Source organism: Coptis chinensis, chromosome 1 (assembly GCF_015680905.1).
Source record: "Coptis chinensis isolate HL-2020 chromosome 1, ASM1568090v1, whole genome shotgun sequence".
NCBI classification, from domain to species: Eukaryota; Viridiplantae; Streptophyta; class Magnoliopsida; order Ranunculales; family Ranunculaceae; genus Coptis; species Coptis chinensis.
Window position 1 is genome coordinate 17,068,581 of NC_141456.1, and position 17,949 is coordinate 17,086,529.

The following is a 17,949-nucleotide window of genomic DNA, read 5'->3' on the forward strand; positions in this document are numbered from 1 at the left end:
ACAAGTAATCTTACCTTTATGGAGACAAAAACTATTTCATCTCTTGTTTTGTTTGGTTTTAAAAGTTATTACCTTGATTCTTTATTTGGAAATGGAGTTGTGGGTAATTAGTAAAGTTATTAATTTGTTTGTTTTAGGATGGTGAGATTTTCTTAAGACAATTATGCAAATAGTTAGATTATAAGATGTTGATCAATAATGTTTTTCTTATTCTGAATTGGGTGAACAACAGAAGCTCAGTTTTGTGTCTTAATAAAATATTTTGAATATGGGTAGACTATGACATTGGTAGTGGGAATGAATAGGTGTGCTGCTAAGCATGTGATTAGTTGGTTATGAAGAAATAGACTCTGTTTCTTTGTTGTTGCTGTCCTCTTTTAGGCACTATCTTTGTTTTCATATCTAAAGATGTTATTTATTTATTTTCTCCGCATGAACATCATAAGAAAAATGCAATTTATCTACTTATGATTTAATATGCCTCCTGGGAAATAATTCTTTCTCTTCTGATACTAATTCATGAACCTTCTGATATGGATTGTATGAAATTGTATGCTTTGATTATGTTGTAGGAACATGGATGATTGTGAAATTGCTACATATTTTGTAGTGTTACACATTCTTGAGAATATGCCTATTGATAGGGCGCCACGTAGAAATTGGGACTACGAGCGAGAGACACCTAGCCCTTGAGAGGTTGTATTCAGAGAATGATAATAATTGTCATATATAAAATGCTCCGATTGAATATAGCGTGATTTAATAGCCTATGTGAACGACTTCAAGAAAGATGTTTGACTGCTAGTAGGTGGGTTCTTGTGAAAGAACAAGTGGCAATGTTTTTTTATATTTTAGGCCACGATACACGTGGGCGCCTGCTGCTTACTTGGACTTTGATACCACAAGAAACAATCCACAGACATTTTCATAAAGTTTTGCGAGTCGTATTGAGGCTTGGGAGGGAATTCATAAGACAGGCATGTCAAACAAACTCCCCAGCAACAGGAGGTGATCATCTGAAGCCTTGGGCCATGAGATAATTTATGGTACATCGAGTTGTACAACATTGTTAGTTTTTAATTAGTTTTCCCCCCTCTCGTTTTATTATATAGGATTGTGTTGGTGCAATTGATGGTACTTTTATCCCTGCAATGGTACCTATAGAAAACCAACCACGCTATCGTAACCGGAAGGGGAATTTAACGCATAATGTTCTAATGGCTTGTACATTTTATATGAAAATATCATATGTATTGACCGGATGGGAGGGTTATGCTCATGATAGTCGGATATTGATAGCTGCTCTAAACCATCCAATGGAGAGGTTGTTTGTTCCACCTGATAAATATTACTTAGGTGATGCAGGTTTCCCACTTGTTAAAGTTCTAGTAGTGGGAGTTTCAAAAGATATTTGAGTGAGGATCACCATAGATTGTTTAGAACTTGAATGAATGGGAGTTTTGAGGGATGAAATGTAGGTTTCTTAGCTTTTAGAACTTGTTTTTGTTGAGAAAACTTGTTTTGAAAGAAAACTCAAAGGAAACTAATTGATTGATGAAAGAAAACTTGAAATGAACTTGTTGTTTGAAAGATAGAAACATAAACTTGAAATAAAAGGATTGAATTGAAGAACAAAAAGTAAAACAACTTGAATGTAAATGACTTGAAAAATAAATCCTACACAATACATTAGAATAAGTCTAGGTGTATTCTCTCATCCTACTTTTGAGTTCTTATACCCCTACTTTTACAAAAGACTGATTTGCTCTCCCCCTCTACAATCAAGACACCTCACCAAGGTTGCTTTTTACTTTTGCTTTTGCTTTTGCTTTTTGCATTTTGCATTTTGCTTTTTCATTTCTTCTTGATCAAGCTAGGTTTAGAGAAAACTTTATTTTGTATCAAGGACAACCATCTTTAGTCGTCTGAGTTAAGGACGTGACTTTCAGTTCTCTAGTTCTGAGCCTTTGACATTTGACTTTGACTTTGAATTTGACTTTGACTTTGACTTTTTTAGCATTTTTTCATAGTAGCTTCGAGTCTTCATAATAAGCGTAAATAAGACTCCTTTTGGTGCTATGATGCAACTTTTATGATAAGTGGTTTAAATTGCTCTGTAACCTAAAAAAAGGCAATAAAAGCTATGAGTTGTCTTTTCATTATGCATAAGAAGAGTTGTAATGTAGTAATGTAAGGGTAATAAAACATACATTTGGGAACTTATCAATACCCCCAAATAGCATTTTGCTTGTCCTCAAGCAAATATGAGAGAAAAACTAAGATCACAAATGAGTGATTTATTATTTATTATACTAATCTCGTTTCGCGGAGTGCGATTACATTGACCATATGCAACAATCCCTTAAACCACTAGGAATTCCCTAGTGGACGAACTTTAAACCTCATGAGAGTTTTCCAGAGAAGGTACTCACAAACTTCTTCCATCTAGTACAAAGGGTCTCGTCTCCTTATTTATTCTCAAAAGTTTATACATCTCATTAGTGGGGAATAAGGAGAAGTTCCTTTGAACTTAGAATAACATATATACAACAATTTAATCATCTAAAGATAAATGAACAAACATGATCAATGAAATGCAAAAGCAGAGTCGTTTCTAAAACTTTTGGAGAGCGTCCTTAAGGTGGGTTCTCATAGGGATGTGTTAAAATACAAACTCTCTGATAGATTCACTCAAGTTTCGTTATCTCAAATGCAGCAAGCATTTATATTCCTCACATACACGAATGACGTCTAAATGAAATTGGGGTCAATTTATCACACTTGCCACTTAATATTACACTATCTTATTCCTATTTGAGCTAGATGTCTTTTATTAGGAGTTACGGGGCAAGGGTGATGGTTTAGAAAGAAAAAGAAAAGGAAAAACAAAAATCTGATAAGTTGAGAAATTGGGTCTTCAAGATACTTGTAACTAGAGAAGAACCTCGTTTTGTTATTTGCTTCCGAATTATGATTCTTTAGCCCTTTGGCTTTGTGACTCCATATGATTTTGAAATTTTAGGAGTTCTAACTTTGTTTTTGTTTCTTTTTGCTTTTGTTTCTGATATCGTCTCCTTTTGATTTTGAACTTTTTGGAGATTCGATTTTTAACTCCTTCAATTTTTTTGTAGTTTTGGTTTTTAATGGGTCTTTCTTTTCTTTTCTTTCTTTTGTTTTTGAAGCAACTGATCTGTTCTTGTATAAGGTCTTCTCTTCTCTTTTTTCTGATATCCATCAAATTCTCAACTCGTCAGCTGGGTAAGCTTTTTATTGTGTGTTGTAACTGGTTAGGGATTTATGGTGAAGAATAAAAAGGCTTTTAGAAATTGGTGAAGGCTCAAAAAGGGTAACTAGAGGAAAATTATATCTTTTTGGGGTTTTAACGTTTATTTGGCTATATCGATCTAAAAATGGCCTAAATTCTCTCCTAGGATATGGCTTGGTGATCAAGCAAGTGGACGTGTGGTTTTTCTATTCGGACATACTTTGTGTCAACACTTAATAATCATTCAGATGAGGTTTTGGCTATATTCTCACAAGATATAGAACTTATTAATTGTTCTAACTATGGTCTCGGAAACTCACTGCTATATACAATCAAATGCTGATACATGTCATTCATGAAAAGATGTAGAAACTATTGTATATATATTAGTCTAAGTTCGAAGAACGAATCCTTACTTTATTGCTATAATGATACTTCTAAACTTTTTATTCATCATAGAAAAAGAAAACAAGACTTTTAATGCTAAATAGAAAAATATTTTTGGTTTTTTTCAAAAAAAAATTATGAGAAAGGAAGAAATATACTACTATAGAAAATTATCTAGTTTTTACAAAATGTTATTATACCACCCCTAAATAGAAATATGTTTTGTCCTTAAAGTATGAAGATATATATAAGGAAAGAGATTACCATATAAATATGAGCTAAAACGGCGATACACCTCTATTATGTTCTTCATAATGAAAATACGCCACCCCCAAATAAGTTTGGGGCGTGGGTTATTTGATGTAGAATGAGAAATACATGTTTATTATACAAGAGATAATTATTCTACTATGAACTTTTTGGGTTTTTGTATTTTTGAAAACATATGTAATGCAGAAGATCTAACATGCATACATGACTATGATTACACTAACAAGTGAAGAAATAAAAAGTGCGAAATGTAAAGTACGTAAATAACTATCTAAACGGACACATATGAAATGTGTGTGTGTGTGTGTGTGTGTGTGTGTGTGTGTGTTTCAAAGTAATTGTTTTTCTCAATCAAAATGTATCTCTAACCATATAGATGGTTTGACAAGAAGATAAAATTATACGTTGATCCAGTATCATTTTGGTTACTCCGGGGTGTATAATTTTTATTTTTTTATCCCCAGGTTTTGAAAAATATGTAGAGATGTTATAAAGATACTTGTACTCAAAAATCGTGATTCTAAATGCTAATTTTTTTAAAACAAACCATAACAGGTGATCTTAGGCAACTTTCGTGTCGGCTCTTTATTGAACCCAATCCAGTCAGATTGTGGCTTCAGTTATATGTATTAGAGGATTTACTGCGCAAGACATAATGGAAGAGTTTAAATGATTGGACACTAGTGGGTGGTGGAATCGGAATTAGGTCTCTTTGGTTGTTGATTGGTCGATTTTGGTAGTTCTAGTTAAAATAGGATGGATCTAATGCTTTGTTCTGATTTTTGTAGATACATTGTCCTTGTCTGAATGTATTTGGTGGTTTGACGTGATTGGTGAACGAACCCTGGAGGTGGTTGGGTTTGTGGATTAGTACTCCATGTAAAATTTGGGTGTTGCTTCCGATCCATGGTGCATTGAAAGCACAAACTTCTTCTGGTTTAAGTCATGATATATTGATGAGTAAGGGACAATTGGTATCTATGTGGTTTAAGCTGAGATAGAAAGTGCATGGTGATATGAGCGACCCTTAGTAACACATAACTAATCCTCAAACCGCCTTTAAAAGAATAGAGATTGTGTACTTCAAAGGGTTGGTCTATGTAGAATCTATTGCCCGTTTTGTTTTTGGAAAAATCGCATAACTATTGATGTATCGAGAATCTTTCATAATGAGAACGGAGAAAAACAACTATTTTGAAAAAGAAATGTAAAAAAAAAAAAAAAAAAAAAATTGTATATGCACTCTATATGATTACACTTACTCAAACGATAAGTAAAAAGTATTTTATAAAGAATATGCGAGATATACGTGGACTAAGGTTTCGGCACTTACAACCACACACTCCAAATGGAGGGCACGGTTACCTTAATGATGCACTCCCATGGAATACATCAAGAAAACATAACATGAATTTTTTATAGTAAGATATTCAAGACTATATATGGGGTCATTTTAAGTCAGATTCCCCAAGACTATGCATAATATGGATGATATGTTGTTAACTATATACTAATAGTCTAAATAGTTGGGGATCTTTATAGAAAAACATATGAAAGCATACACCTCCAAACAGAATGAAATGATGTATTTGGAATGTAAGATGTAGAATAATAAGAAGATGTTTGTATAACTCATCATGGAACTTATGCAATAACCCATCATATTTGAATTGTCCAAAAGAGTGAGAGGTTGGTGGTAGATGTCCTTCATGAGGCTCAAATGATGGAGAATAGGACATACCAGGGTTCTCAACTACTGAATTGATGGACTCTTGAGTTTGTATATTGGGCAAAGTCTCTTTACTAGGAAGATTTAGAAAATTATGAATGATCTCAAAGGCAATTGGCTTAAGTGCGAATTTGAGGTTTCTTTGAAATGGTTTCGTGGTGCAATCCTAAAAAATTGTTGGATTTTTTATGAATGGAGGTTGGATTTCAAGAGGTGTTAATTTGGGATGGTGATGGTTGGGTGGTGGTTCTTCACATGATCTCGAGGACTCAGAGAATTTTTCATCTAGTTTTTACATTTTCACAAGATTGTGGTTCATATCTGCAGTAGTAAGGATGTTACAAATTTGTTCCATCGATAAGTCTTTAACGACCAAATTAAATTGAAATCCATTTTCCACCATAGATTTTATTCCCTCTTTTCCAAGCACTTCATTTTCTTTGTCCTCTCTACCTAGATCTTCATAAATTTTCTCAATACCTTCCAAGTATGTCGAGTTAATCTCCAATACAGGTTCTTGAGCTTCTTCTGCCGGAGTTTTCTCATTTATGGGTGATGATGCATTAAGGCATGTGAAAGAAAATGTGACTTCGAGCATATAGTCATCATCATAAGATTTGGAATTCTCACGATAGTCAGGGATATGTTGATGGGGATTTAATTGGTCAGAAGTATCAGGATGGGCATTAGCAATTGGCTTTGTTATAGTAACACCTTGTTTCTCTTTTCGGTTGGGTTCTGGACTGGTGAGAAGGATATTAGTCTCAAATGTGGCATCTTTTGAATTGGATTGGAGAAAACATAAGGTAGTTGCTATTTGCTGAGTTAGTATTGTTTGAATTGCTTGGCCATTTCCTGGTAGAGTTGGTCTGTAATGGATGGTGGAGTGGAATATGAATTTGAAATGGATGGTGATGTGAATGGTAATGGGCTTTGGGTGAAACCGCACTCTGACTGACCATATGGATACATGAATGGTGGTTGACTATTTGTGGTGGAACTCCATGAATTGTCGGCATGACTAGAAAACTCTTGAGTGTATTGGGTACTCGGGAAGTTTAAAAATTGAGGTTCGTAATCGTAAGGAATTCCCGTAATATACTCGAATTCGGTATATGATGGACAATGAGATAACAAGTGATAAGGACTACCGCAAAAAGAACAAGGTTCTGGGTTTGCATTGTAATTCCATAACGATTGCTATGCATATTGATAAGACATGAATGCTCAATTAATAATGATGCACAAACAGTAGAAATTCATTTTTTTAGATTTTTGAAAATATTTGTTTGGTCTATAGATTACTATGCCCTGTTCAAACAAACAATTGGGCTCTGATAAGAGCCCAAAACTGTAGTTTTAACCCCTTAATAATCATACTGTTAGACCAATTATGTGAATAATAAGTAAGAGTTAATACTGATTACGTGTTTTTATGCATTTCAGGCTTCAAAGTCCATTATGTGCGAAAAATGTGCCACTTTTAGCGAGATAAAGGAGCAAAAGTCGTGAGAACTTCGAATGCCATATCTTTGGACTCAGACCTCGGAATTGGGCCTACCTTATGTCAAAACGACCGGCTCGGAAAGAGCTTTGCAATGGTCCAAGCCTTGACCCAATCAGAGGAGTAAAAGTGGACGAAAAGTCTGCTGAAGTCAACTGCAGCTGAAGAGGCCTTTTTGGACTGAAAGAATTGGGTTTTGGGCCTGATTCTCTGGCCCAAAACATGGCTCCAAGACCATGCACGATTTTTGGATCTGAATGTATAAAAACAAAAGCTTAATTCTTTGTTAATGGTAGATAGTTAAGTTAGAAAATAATTAGATTAGTTAGCCTCCATTAAACCTTAGTTCCAGATCTAGTTTTTATATTAAAGTAATTAGTTTTATTCTTGTTTTAAATTTAGTATTGAATGATTGTTCTCCCTTGAATTAGATAATAAAATAGTTGTTCTTGATTCAATTTCGATTTGTCAATTACAATTGTTAGATCTAATTTCATTTACTACTTGTTATTCAATGCTTAGTTGTTAATTAGATTTTTGTTATTGTTTAATTTAGATTAGTTAAATTTCATAAAGTTAGAATCTTTATATTATGTTTAGTTTAGATTCAATGGGAAATGTTAGTTTAATGAATCAAGGCTAAAACCTCCATTAGAGGGTTGATGAAGCCTTGATGAAAACTTAGTTGTTAGTGTAGAATTGTTTGTAGATTCTATTCCACTCTAGAAGGTCGTGTTTAGCCATGAGAATGGGTGGGCGACTTCACATGCTAGTTAGTACTTTCGGTAGAAATGCCATGAACACTAGGGATTAGAACTTCGAATTTCTTGCCGTAAGAACGTGAGAATCGAGATACAAGAATCTATACTAGGTTATTAAGTTGGATTCGAGGTGGATTCAATTCCCCTCTAATCCTTTATCTAGATTCAAAAACAAGCATATTTCCATAGTATTCGTAGTTAAATTCAACGTAGACTCATTTTAGTTTCATCGTAGTATAACACCCCTTCAGAAAGCTCTCATTGACTTAAGAGCGACTAGTTAGACTTAGAAAACAATCCATGCTAGGGAACTAGGAGTGGAACGAACTTCGTACTCCATTTAGTGCAATTCGCATTGAGAGTAGAAGCTTTGATAATTGAGAGTAAAAGAATAGTTCTAGTTTACTTACGTTGTGAATTCATAGTTCATTTCGTAGGTAGACTACTCATTTTATAGTTATCAGGCTCAAAACTAGGATGGATCTACTACATGTCTCAGAAGAGTAAGCAATCACTTCACCAAGTGGTCTGCTACCAATAATCTCACTCACGATGAATCTGGGGGAAGAGAGTGAGGAAGATAGTTGGTCCACCGAAATCTGGTAACTAATTACTCTAAATCCTCATGGCTATATTTTTGTTCTTTTCTGGAGGAGTGTGACTACTTTAGGCTCTAGTTGATTGATTTTAATTTGTTTGTTTAGTCCAGTGCTTCAAGAATCAAGTAACATCCGATTTATCTACATTAGGGAATGACTTCCCAATGGTTGTTATGTGGCTCGGGTTCAACCTTATGCATGAATTTAAATTGCAGTGTGGAAATTAAAATTTAAACAATCACGTAAGCATGGTTGAACACACAAGGTATCCTCTTATATGGGCTTCGAGGAGGTTTAGAATTTACCTCTCAAGCTGTGCTTACACGCTGCTTTAGGAGAAGGCGACGTTGGTTGGCGCGTGATTTGAGAATCAGGCCCAATCGTTCGAGTGTTTCCCTGTTTTAGGTTACAAAAAAGGTCCACTTGAAAAGCCCACAATCCGGGTTTTTAATAATTAAACAACTTTTCCTTCAAGGGCCCAAAATATAGAAGTAAACTAACACTACTACAAAGACTAATAGATTAACTAGTTTAGATAGATTATCTAGATTAACTAGAGTTAATTGCAATTAAAGTGTTGATTACCAAGTTGATTCAAAGTGCACGAGTGTATGATTCATGACTCGCCTCGCACACTTGAACTTCCCAAGGCAATAAAAACTCTAACTCTTGGTAAGTTTCACAACTTCAACCAAGTGCTCAACTCATATTCATCCACATAATCAATCAAAAACTCATTTTTTCTTTGTTTTTCGTTTTTCTCTTTTTTTTCTCTCTCTCTTTTTCTCTCTATCTATTACAACAAAGTCCACTGATTTATACTACTCTATTACAAAATCCGAGTCCTTAGTTACAACCACAAATCAAAGCTGAACAAACTATAAAACAAATGAGACACCACTGTGCTGAGGTGGCTGGGCGGTCGCGCGCCACCAGTAAAGTGGTTGCCCGGTCAATTTCGGCCAAGTTTCTCCATCTTTTGGCAGCAGCTTCAGCTCCTCTCTAGCAGTTGAATGCCGAACTTGGATTTGAAATAAAACAGATCAGTATTGAAAAATAACAAAATATATCAATACAAATTATAAAAACAATAAATGAAATAGTGAGAGTGATGCTTCCCTCCTTAGGTGCTCAACCAAGCATCCATGCTCCTTCAATCCATGACGGTGGCACCATTTGAAGTTCTAGTAGTGGGAGTTTCAAAAGATATTTGAGTGAGGTTCACTATAGATTGTTTAGAGCTAGAATGAATGGGAGTTTTGAGGGAGGAAAGGTAGGTTTCTTAGCTTTTAGAACTTGTTTTTGTTAACAAAGTTTGTATTGAAAGAAAACTCAAAGGAAACTAATTGATTGATGAAAGAAAACCTAAAATGAACTTGTTGTTTGAAAGATAGAAACATAAACTTGAAATAAATAACTTTGATTGAAACATAAATTAAACTTGAAATAAAATGATTGAATTAAAGAACAAAAAGTAAAACAACTTGAATGTAAATAACTTGAAAAATAAATCCTACACTACTCCTACATGACACTAGAATAAGTCTAGGTACGGCGTATTCTCTCATCCTACTTTTGAGTTCTTATACCCCTACTTTTACAAAAGACTGATTTGTCTTCTCCCTCTACAATCAAGACACCTTACCAAGGTTGCTTTATGTTTTTCCTTTTGCTTTTTCATTTCTTCTTGATCAAGCTAGGTTTAGATAAAACCTTCTTTTGTATCAAGGACACCCATCTTTAGTATTCTGAGTTAAGGACGTGACTTAATTTTAGTTCTTTGGTTCTTAGTCCTTGACCTTTGACCTTTGACTTTGACTTTTTCAGCACTTTTTCATAGCAGCTTCGAGTCTTCATAATAAGCATAAATAAGGCTCCTTTTAGTGCTAAGACGCAGTTTTTATGATAAGTGGTCTGAATTACTCTGTAACATGAAAAATACAATAAAAGCTATGAGTTGTCTTTTCATTATGCGTAAGAAAGGTTGTAATGCAATAATGTAAAGGTAATAAAACACACATTTGGGAGCTAATCACTTGCCCCAGGTTTCTTAGTTTCGTACCAGGCAACAAGGTATCATTTATCTAAAATTGGAGAAATGGTGGCACAGAACGAGAAAGAGTTATTTAACTTTAGACATTCTTCACTGCGTAATGTAGTAGAGCACACTTTTGGACTTTTGAAGCAGTGGTTTGCTTATTTGAGGATAACCCCTTTTTACAATGTGGATATACAAGTTGATTTGATCATAGCTTGTTGTATACTACATAATTTCATATGAATGGCTGATCCTGGTGATGTTGGTGGATGGGATAAACCAGATGATGTGGATGAACCTAGAGATATGGACAACCAAGGTCATGATTATAGTGCACTAAGGGCAACTGATGAATGGAAGTTGCTCAAGACCAACCTTACAGAGAGGATGTGGACCGAGCGTCATATGTTTCGTAGGCAAAGAGAGTGATCGACATGTATTTGTCTATTATATTATTTTAGTATTTTATGTATCTGACATTTATGCAACTGTGAATTGCTATGGTTTGATTTATGAATCTTTTCAATTCAATTTCTATGCAGTATATATATATATTTTTAATAACTTGTATTGTAGAAATGGATGTGTTATGATCATATAATAATGGTAATAGGGATGGCAACACAAGAAACACCTCAAGCACCAGTACGCGATCAGAAAGGGAGAGCAGTTTAGACTCAAGCTATGGATGATGTCATGTTAGATGTTTTCTTGGAACATCTTGCTAAAGGTTTAAGAGGAACTGGTGGTTGGAAGAAAGAAATCACATTCTTCTCTGTTACGGAGGCAATGAAAGATAAACTAGGTTTTATTATCAATATTGATAACGTTGTAAACAAAATCAAGACAAAGAGGACTGCAGTTAAATCATTCAAATATTTGAGATCATTCTCTGCTAGTGGTTTCAGTTGGAATCCAGATACAATGATAATAGAAAGTGTTGCTTCAGTTTGGGCAGATATAATCAAGGTATATATATTTATACGAACAAGTTTTATTAGTTATTGTAGTTATCAAAATGTATTACAAAGTATCTTTTGCTTTTGTGAATATGACTAATATGTTATGTATATTTTTTTTTATGTCGGCAGGCAAACTCGAAAAGGAAGACCTATAAAGGTAAGTACCTAGGTTGTTGGAGTGGGTCGAAATGCTTGGAGACAATATTACTTGCGGTAACATACAAAAAACTGGTCTTACAGTGGATGAGGACGCTACAACAACAAATGAAATGGATATGTCATCACAGTTTTATACTGATACTTTGCTCAATGAAGGCATGCATATCGATGTGGATATATAGCTTTCCGACAACTAATGACGAGGGAGGAGGCTCTCACATTACTACTTCCCAAACATCAAATCAGCCATCCCGTCCAGCCAAATTACATCATAAGAAGAAGCATAAGAGCACAGAAGATGGGGAGAATGATGTTATTGAAGGCATGAAGCTTGTTATGTAGAATGTGGCAGATTCTTTGCATGAGAGGACTGCAGTTGAGGTTAGCAAGAACAATGCTCTAACCCTCATTTGGGACCAGATTTGTTCTGCCATTTATGAAATTGATGGGTTGGATGTTCCCCAAAAGATTGCGGCTATGGAGTTGTTTTCAACGGATGGTGCTGAAAACCTGGAGATGTTTTTTCTCAAGATGGATACCGACATGCGTGCTACTTGGTTATTGAAGAAGCTTGCTGAAAATTGATTTTATGGGTTCTTAAGTCTTCTCTTGGGGTTTTAGATGCACTTTTTGATGTATATTTTAAGTGTTGCGGTGTTTTGAGGATTTAAACCTAGTTTTTTGTTGTTGTTTTGTAAATGCACTATGGGGTACATGTTTGTGGTATTTCTATGGATAATATTATGCATGTGTGTTGTTTGCATGTGTATACAATTGTTTATACTCTACGAGTGTTGATAAAACAAAGTAGTTCATGTTTTTTTTTTTATTATTATTCTATATGCTGAATTTCTTTTTACAGGTGTCATGTATGTCATATATCGGCAAAATAGGATAGGTTATGCCAAAAAAAAATTCCCAGGAACTATGAGTTTAAAGAAAATTGTTAGGTAATATGATGTCTGTTTCCAATTTTCTTTTCCTTTCCACAATTTTTTTTTTATAACAAACAGGATTATTCCTTTCCGCAGTTTTAGTTTCCTTTCCACAGGTTACCAAACAGACTTTCTTTTCCACAATTTTGAAACTGTTTCCATTCCATTTTTTTTCCGTAGTGGACCATTCTATTTTTTTCCTGTCCTTTCCTTTCCATTAGTTAAAATTTTAACAAACAGGCTTTCAATTTAGAGTGATTTTTTGCTCCCAGCGATATTTCCTCCAAGGGCCCCAAGCCCAATCAATAAGCTAACAGGTGCATAATATTTTGAAATCCAACTGCCAATAACTGTCCTTTTATTAGACTTACCAATTTGCCCTCGTCAAAATTTAAAGAGAAATTTTTTAAATATTTGTTAAAAAAAACAGGAAATGATCTTTAAAATGTGCTTTTTTTTCATTTTATATGTCGATTCATGAATAGAGTGATTCCCATCCCCAAAAATATCTTTTTTATTGGGGTTCAAAAATGATAATTATTGAATTTTTTGATTAAATAAAAAAGAGAATCTAGAGAAGAAATTGTTGACCAATATTCTAAGAGTAAAATCCGAAGTGCAAATCTAAAGAAATATGTTGCTAGCTGGATCTCCCATAGTTTACATCAAGGCCCAAAATATCGCCGATATATCCGATATATATCTTTTTTTGGTACACCGACACCGATATATCCGATATATATCCACCGAATATTTAACCATTTTTTTCCCGATATATATCGGAATTTCCGATATAATAATATATATCGACCGATATATACGATATAAATTGTTGACTTTGACTAACTATTGTTGACTTTGACCAATATATTGACGATATTTCTGATATAATCGACGATATTTCTAATATATCGACATACAAAATGGAATTTTGACTGGTCAACTAAAAAAAGAGATATCTCCAATATTTCTGATATATCCGATATATATCGGTTTTTGGATACACCGAAATATTCACCGAATTTTGGGCCTCTTGGTTTACATGTGTTGCTTCTTATTGGAGCACTAGGAGAAAAATCGCTCCTCAATTTAGACATAGAACTCTTGATTGCGAAGTGACGAACCATAAATCAACCAACCAAAGCCATACAAATTATTAGAACCTATTGCCAGTTCCTTGAAATACTTCCCGAGTTTTTTCTTCTGTAATTTTTTCATAGCAAAATAGAGAATGAATCCCGAAAAGTCAGGACAATGGCTAGAAAAAGCATTGTTAAATCTCTGCAAAAATAAACAAACGGGTATTCAATTAGATGCAGATATTATCTCTGGTCTCGTTTCTTACTGTGAACTTGCTCCACCTGAAGATGCCCAAGAATATCTCAATGTAATCAATCACTCTCTTTACATATTCAATCTGTTCATATAGCTTTCTAACTGTTTTGATAACTGGGTGTTGTTTAGTTTCTAGTTTAAGGTATAAAAAAGAATACTTTATTGATAAGATTATGGAATATTGGTGTTTGTTCATGATTTCTATGATGGGCTTTTTCATAATTTAAAAAACATTGAAGAAGAAAAAAGAATGTTTCTTTATACTCCATAAGAGTGTTCCTAGTTTGTAATGCCATTGTCTCATAACACTAAGAAAGTGATTGAGTCAGTGCAGTTTTCAATTTTGTTGGTTCTGTTATTGGTTCATATTACATTCTCTTCCATATTTTTGTCTGCAAGTTACTGATGAACTAAGTGACACTCAGATGTACTTGCTTGCAAATTATATTAAGGAGAGCAACGATGTACTGTGCAATTTGTTGAAACTAGTGTTTGGTAATTATTGCACCATTCAACTGCTTTTAAAGATGAAAATATGGAGATGTATATTTGGTAATATTAGCGAAAGGATGATGAAAGTTAGATGCTTATAATAGAATTTATGGAAAGTGGTTTGATTTTTGCGAATTTATAAAAGGCCAACTAAGATGGTTTTTCGATGTGCATTTTGATTATTTACAAGTCTAGTTAAAGGGAATATGTAAGTTGAGGTGTCTTGGAGAGGAAGTGACAGATGTGGTGATAGCGGATTTTGAGACTTCTAATAAGTAGAAGTTACGATTTGTAATAGACTGATATCTTAGAAATTTAGATTGCATAAAGGTAGGGTGGAAATACGAAAGAAAGAAGGAGAACCCTCAGGTGAATGGTTAAGATTAAACAAGAGTAAGTTGGATGTGGATTACATTAAAACTACTGTAGCTCATGAAGGAAAAATGAATGAAAAAGTTTTGTATGTTCAAGCTGCTGTACAGAAAAGCTTAACATATGCAGTTGCCCCCCACCACCCCCTTTTCAATATTTGGAGCTTATTTTGTGATTGAAACATCAATGAAATTTCTCTTCCTCGTCATAATAGGGCGCTTTTCAAGACACATTGACTCTTTGTAACCCCGTAATGAACTCCCATGCAGGGGCTGATTTTGAAATGTAGAATCCTTGTTAGATAGATAGGAAATACATAAGGACCCCACCCCCCCACAAAAAAAAAAAAAAAAAAAAAGTTGGAGACTCCTGTCGTGATAAGTTATTTATTGTAGTCGAATGTATCATCCCAAATCTTTTGAAAGTATATTTCTTTGTGATGAACCATCATCCATTCCATAATCTTTTGGAAACAATTTGTTGTAGTTGGCACCCCTGTTATTTGGTGGTAATCAAGTGTTTCAATTTTTCCATTTTTCTGCAGAATATCGTTGGCCAGGAAGCAGGTCAAAGTGTAATTGAAGAATATATGCGAAGGAGGGGTGTCACAGCTATTAGCAACAATGCAAATGCGCCAACTTCCAATATGCAAGCCTACATTAAGCCACACCAGGATTATGGATTCACTACTGCTCCGAAAAAACAGCCTAAAATACCAAGAGAGCCGAGTGGTTCCAATAGCCAGGCCAACAAAATTCCATCAGAGGCTGCAGAGTCTAGAAACAGCCAAAGAGGAAACACAGCTAGTTCCAAGAAGAAGAAAAGTGGGAAAGTTGTTTCACTTGCAGAGGCTGCTAAAGGAACAGTTGTGTACAAGCAGGGCGAACCCTGTTCATGCCAAGCCCGTCGGCACAGATTGGTCAGCAATTGTTTATCTTGCGGTAAGATAGTCTGTGAACAAGAAGGTGAGGGACCATGCAGTTTTTGTGGGGCCCTAGTGCTAAGGGAAGGAAGCACATATGCTGGTCTAGATGAAACTGCTCTCCCCCTATCTCAAACTGAGGTAGCAGCTGAAGCATTTGCCAAGAGGCTCGTGGAGTATGACCGCAACTCAGCAGCCCGTACTACAGTCATTGATGATCAAAGTGACTACTATGAACTGGACGGGAATAAGTGGCTTTCAGCAGGGGTATCTCATATATTGCATCCATATAATTGCATTTTAGAAATTTATGCTTGTAATTACAACAATATGAACTATCATGTTTTACTAAAAGTCTAAAAGCTAATGAGATGTATTAGTATCGTGTTCAAGCTGCCAGCTTCTAGAAACATGTTTTCTCCGCATCATGCAACTATGAAACATGTTAAACTTGAAGCTGGTTACCTAATAACAAGAGAATATATGAGGAGCTTCTGATTTTTAAACCCCCACTTATATAGTTTGTTATTTAACATTTTTCATTACAATATGTTGAAATCATCTTCTGAAGGTTTATCGCCCTTGGGAAACCTGACTACAAGTGCTAGTTATTTTCAGCTGTCACTCTTAATTTATTATTTAGTACTGATGATATTTTCAATGGATCATCAGACTTCACCTTTCTGTTGTGGAGTTATTTTGTTGGCTAGCGTCTCATTGCCACCTAGTATGCTTACACCATGTTTTTGCCTTTCAACAGTTAAATATCAAAATGATAATGGAGATAGCAGGAATTTCTTTTGCTGTAATGCCAAACCATTCTCCATCATTACCTTTTATGAAAGATGTCATTGTATCAATGGAGAATTTATGAATTTGCTGAATAGCTCAACCTTTTTCACCAAATCCATTTGTGCAGATAATGTTAAATCATGACATGAGCCCTTTTTTTAGTAGGGATGCAACTCTTATTTAATTTGCCATATTTGTCTCTTCCTCAGGAAAAAGATCTTTTGAAGAAGAAACAAAAGGAGATTGAAGAAGCTGACCAAGCTCGGCGCAGTAAAGTGGTTGTGACGTTTGATTTGCTTGGCCGTAAGGTTGTATTACATAACCCTTTATTTCTTTATTTGCAAATGTGTACTATTTCTCTATATGCATTACATGATGCATCCAGGATGTATATTCCTATAACCAAGTAATCCCCATTAAAGTTCTTATAGGCGCTCTTTGTTTCGTTACCCGATGCTTCTGAAAGTTAATCTCTCTTGCTCTTTTCTTTTTTGGTGGGGTGGATGGTCGAATGGAAATTTTGCTTTCCAGTAGGTTGATCATATACAAGAGAGCAACAAAACTAGGATTTTAGACATTTACAACAAGATGAACTGTTAAGAGAACCCCATGTGTTTGTTCCACCTTAATTTTGATTTCTGATATTGTGGCTTTTGTTTTCAGTAAGACTGACATGGAGAAATTATTCAGTTACAAAATTTGATAGCAGTTTGGTTTTTAATTTCCCATTTTCTCTTGCCATGATAACATTACCTCTCTTCTGCTCTATTGAACTACTAAAAGTCTTCAGTGTAAAATTGTTAACAAATTCACGGGGGTCGCGGATATTTTTACAGGTGATGCTGAATGAGGATGAAGCTTCTGAAATAGGGTCAGAAAGTAGAATACTGAGGCCTCTGGATGTAAAAGAAGTGAACCGGATTAAGCCAAATCCAACACTCAATGTACAACCAGTTTATGTGGATGTTGGCCGTGGTAGGGAGAGATCACAAAGCAAGAGACCAACGAATGGTTTGTGCTTGGAGATCACTGGAAGGGTGCAGCGTGATGGCAGTGAACTACAACAGTCAATGGCAGTAGGTTTGCAGAGTACTGATTCTGATGGGCATCCTTGGCAGCGACCAACTGTAAAAGATGGTTTGCATGTAAAAGACGATTATGAATGCTCCCTAGATTACAATTGAAGTACACCACTCAGTTCTAAAAGGAAGTTACAATAGTTGGTGCCTGGAAATGTCAGAGCGAGCATATATACTTATTTAATGTAGATAAGTGTATCTAGTCTGCTTGTGTCAACTCAAATTTTATGCAATTTGGTTGGCTTGGTGTCAAAATCACTGAGTGCAGGCAAAGCACAAAATTAGTTGAATAAGCATACTAGAAAGATTTTTGCATAATATCATATTTTTTAAACACTGATTGCTAAA

General features: G+C 34.9%; 1 protein-coding gene across 1 annotated transcript; it reads left to right on the forward strand.

Moving 5' to 3' along the window:
* Nucleotides 1-13,625: 13,625 nt before the first annotated feature.
* Nucleotides 13,626-17,949, forward strand: LOC147522567 (transcription regulator/ zinc ion binding protein). The gene is made up of 4 exons (XM_086594197.1): nucleotides 13,626-13,996; nucleotides 15,353-15,997; nucleotides 16,732-16,830; nucleotides 17,359-17,949. Exons 1-4 carry the CDS (start codon nucleotides 13,841-13,843, stop codon nucleotides 17,704-17,706), a joined length of 1,248 nt encoding a protein of 415 aa, XP_086450323.1. The 5' UTR covers nucleotides 13,626-13,840; the 3' UTR covers nucleotides 17,707-17,949.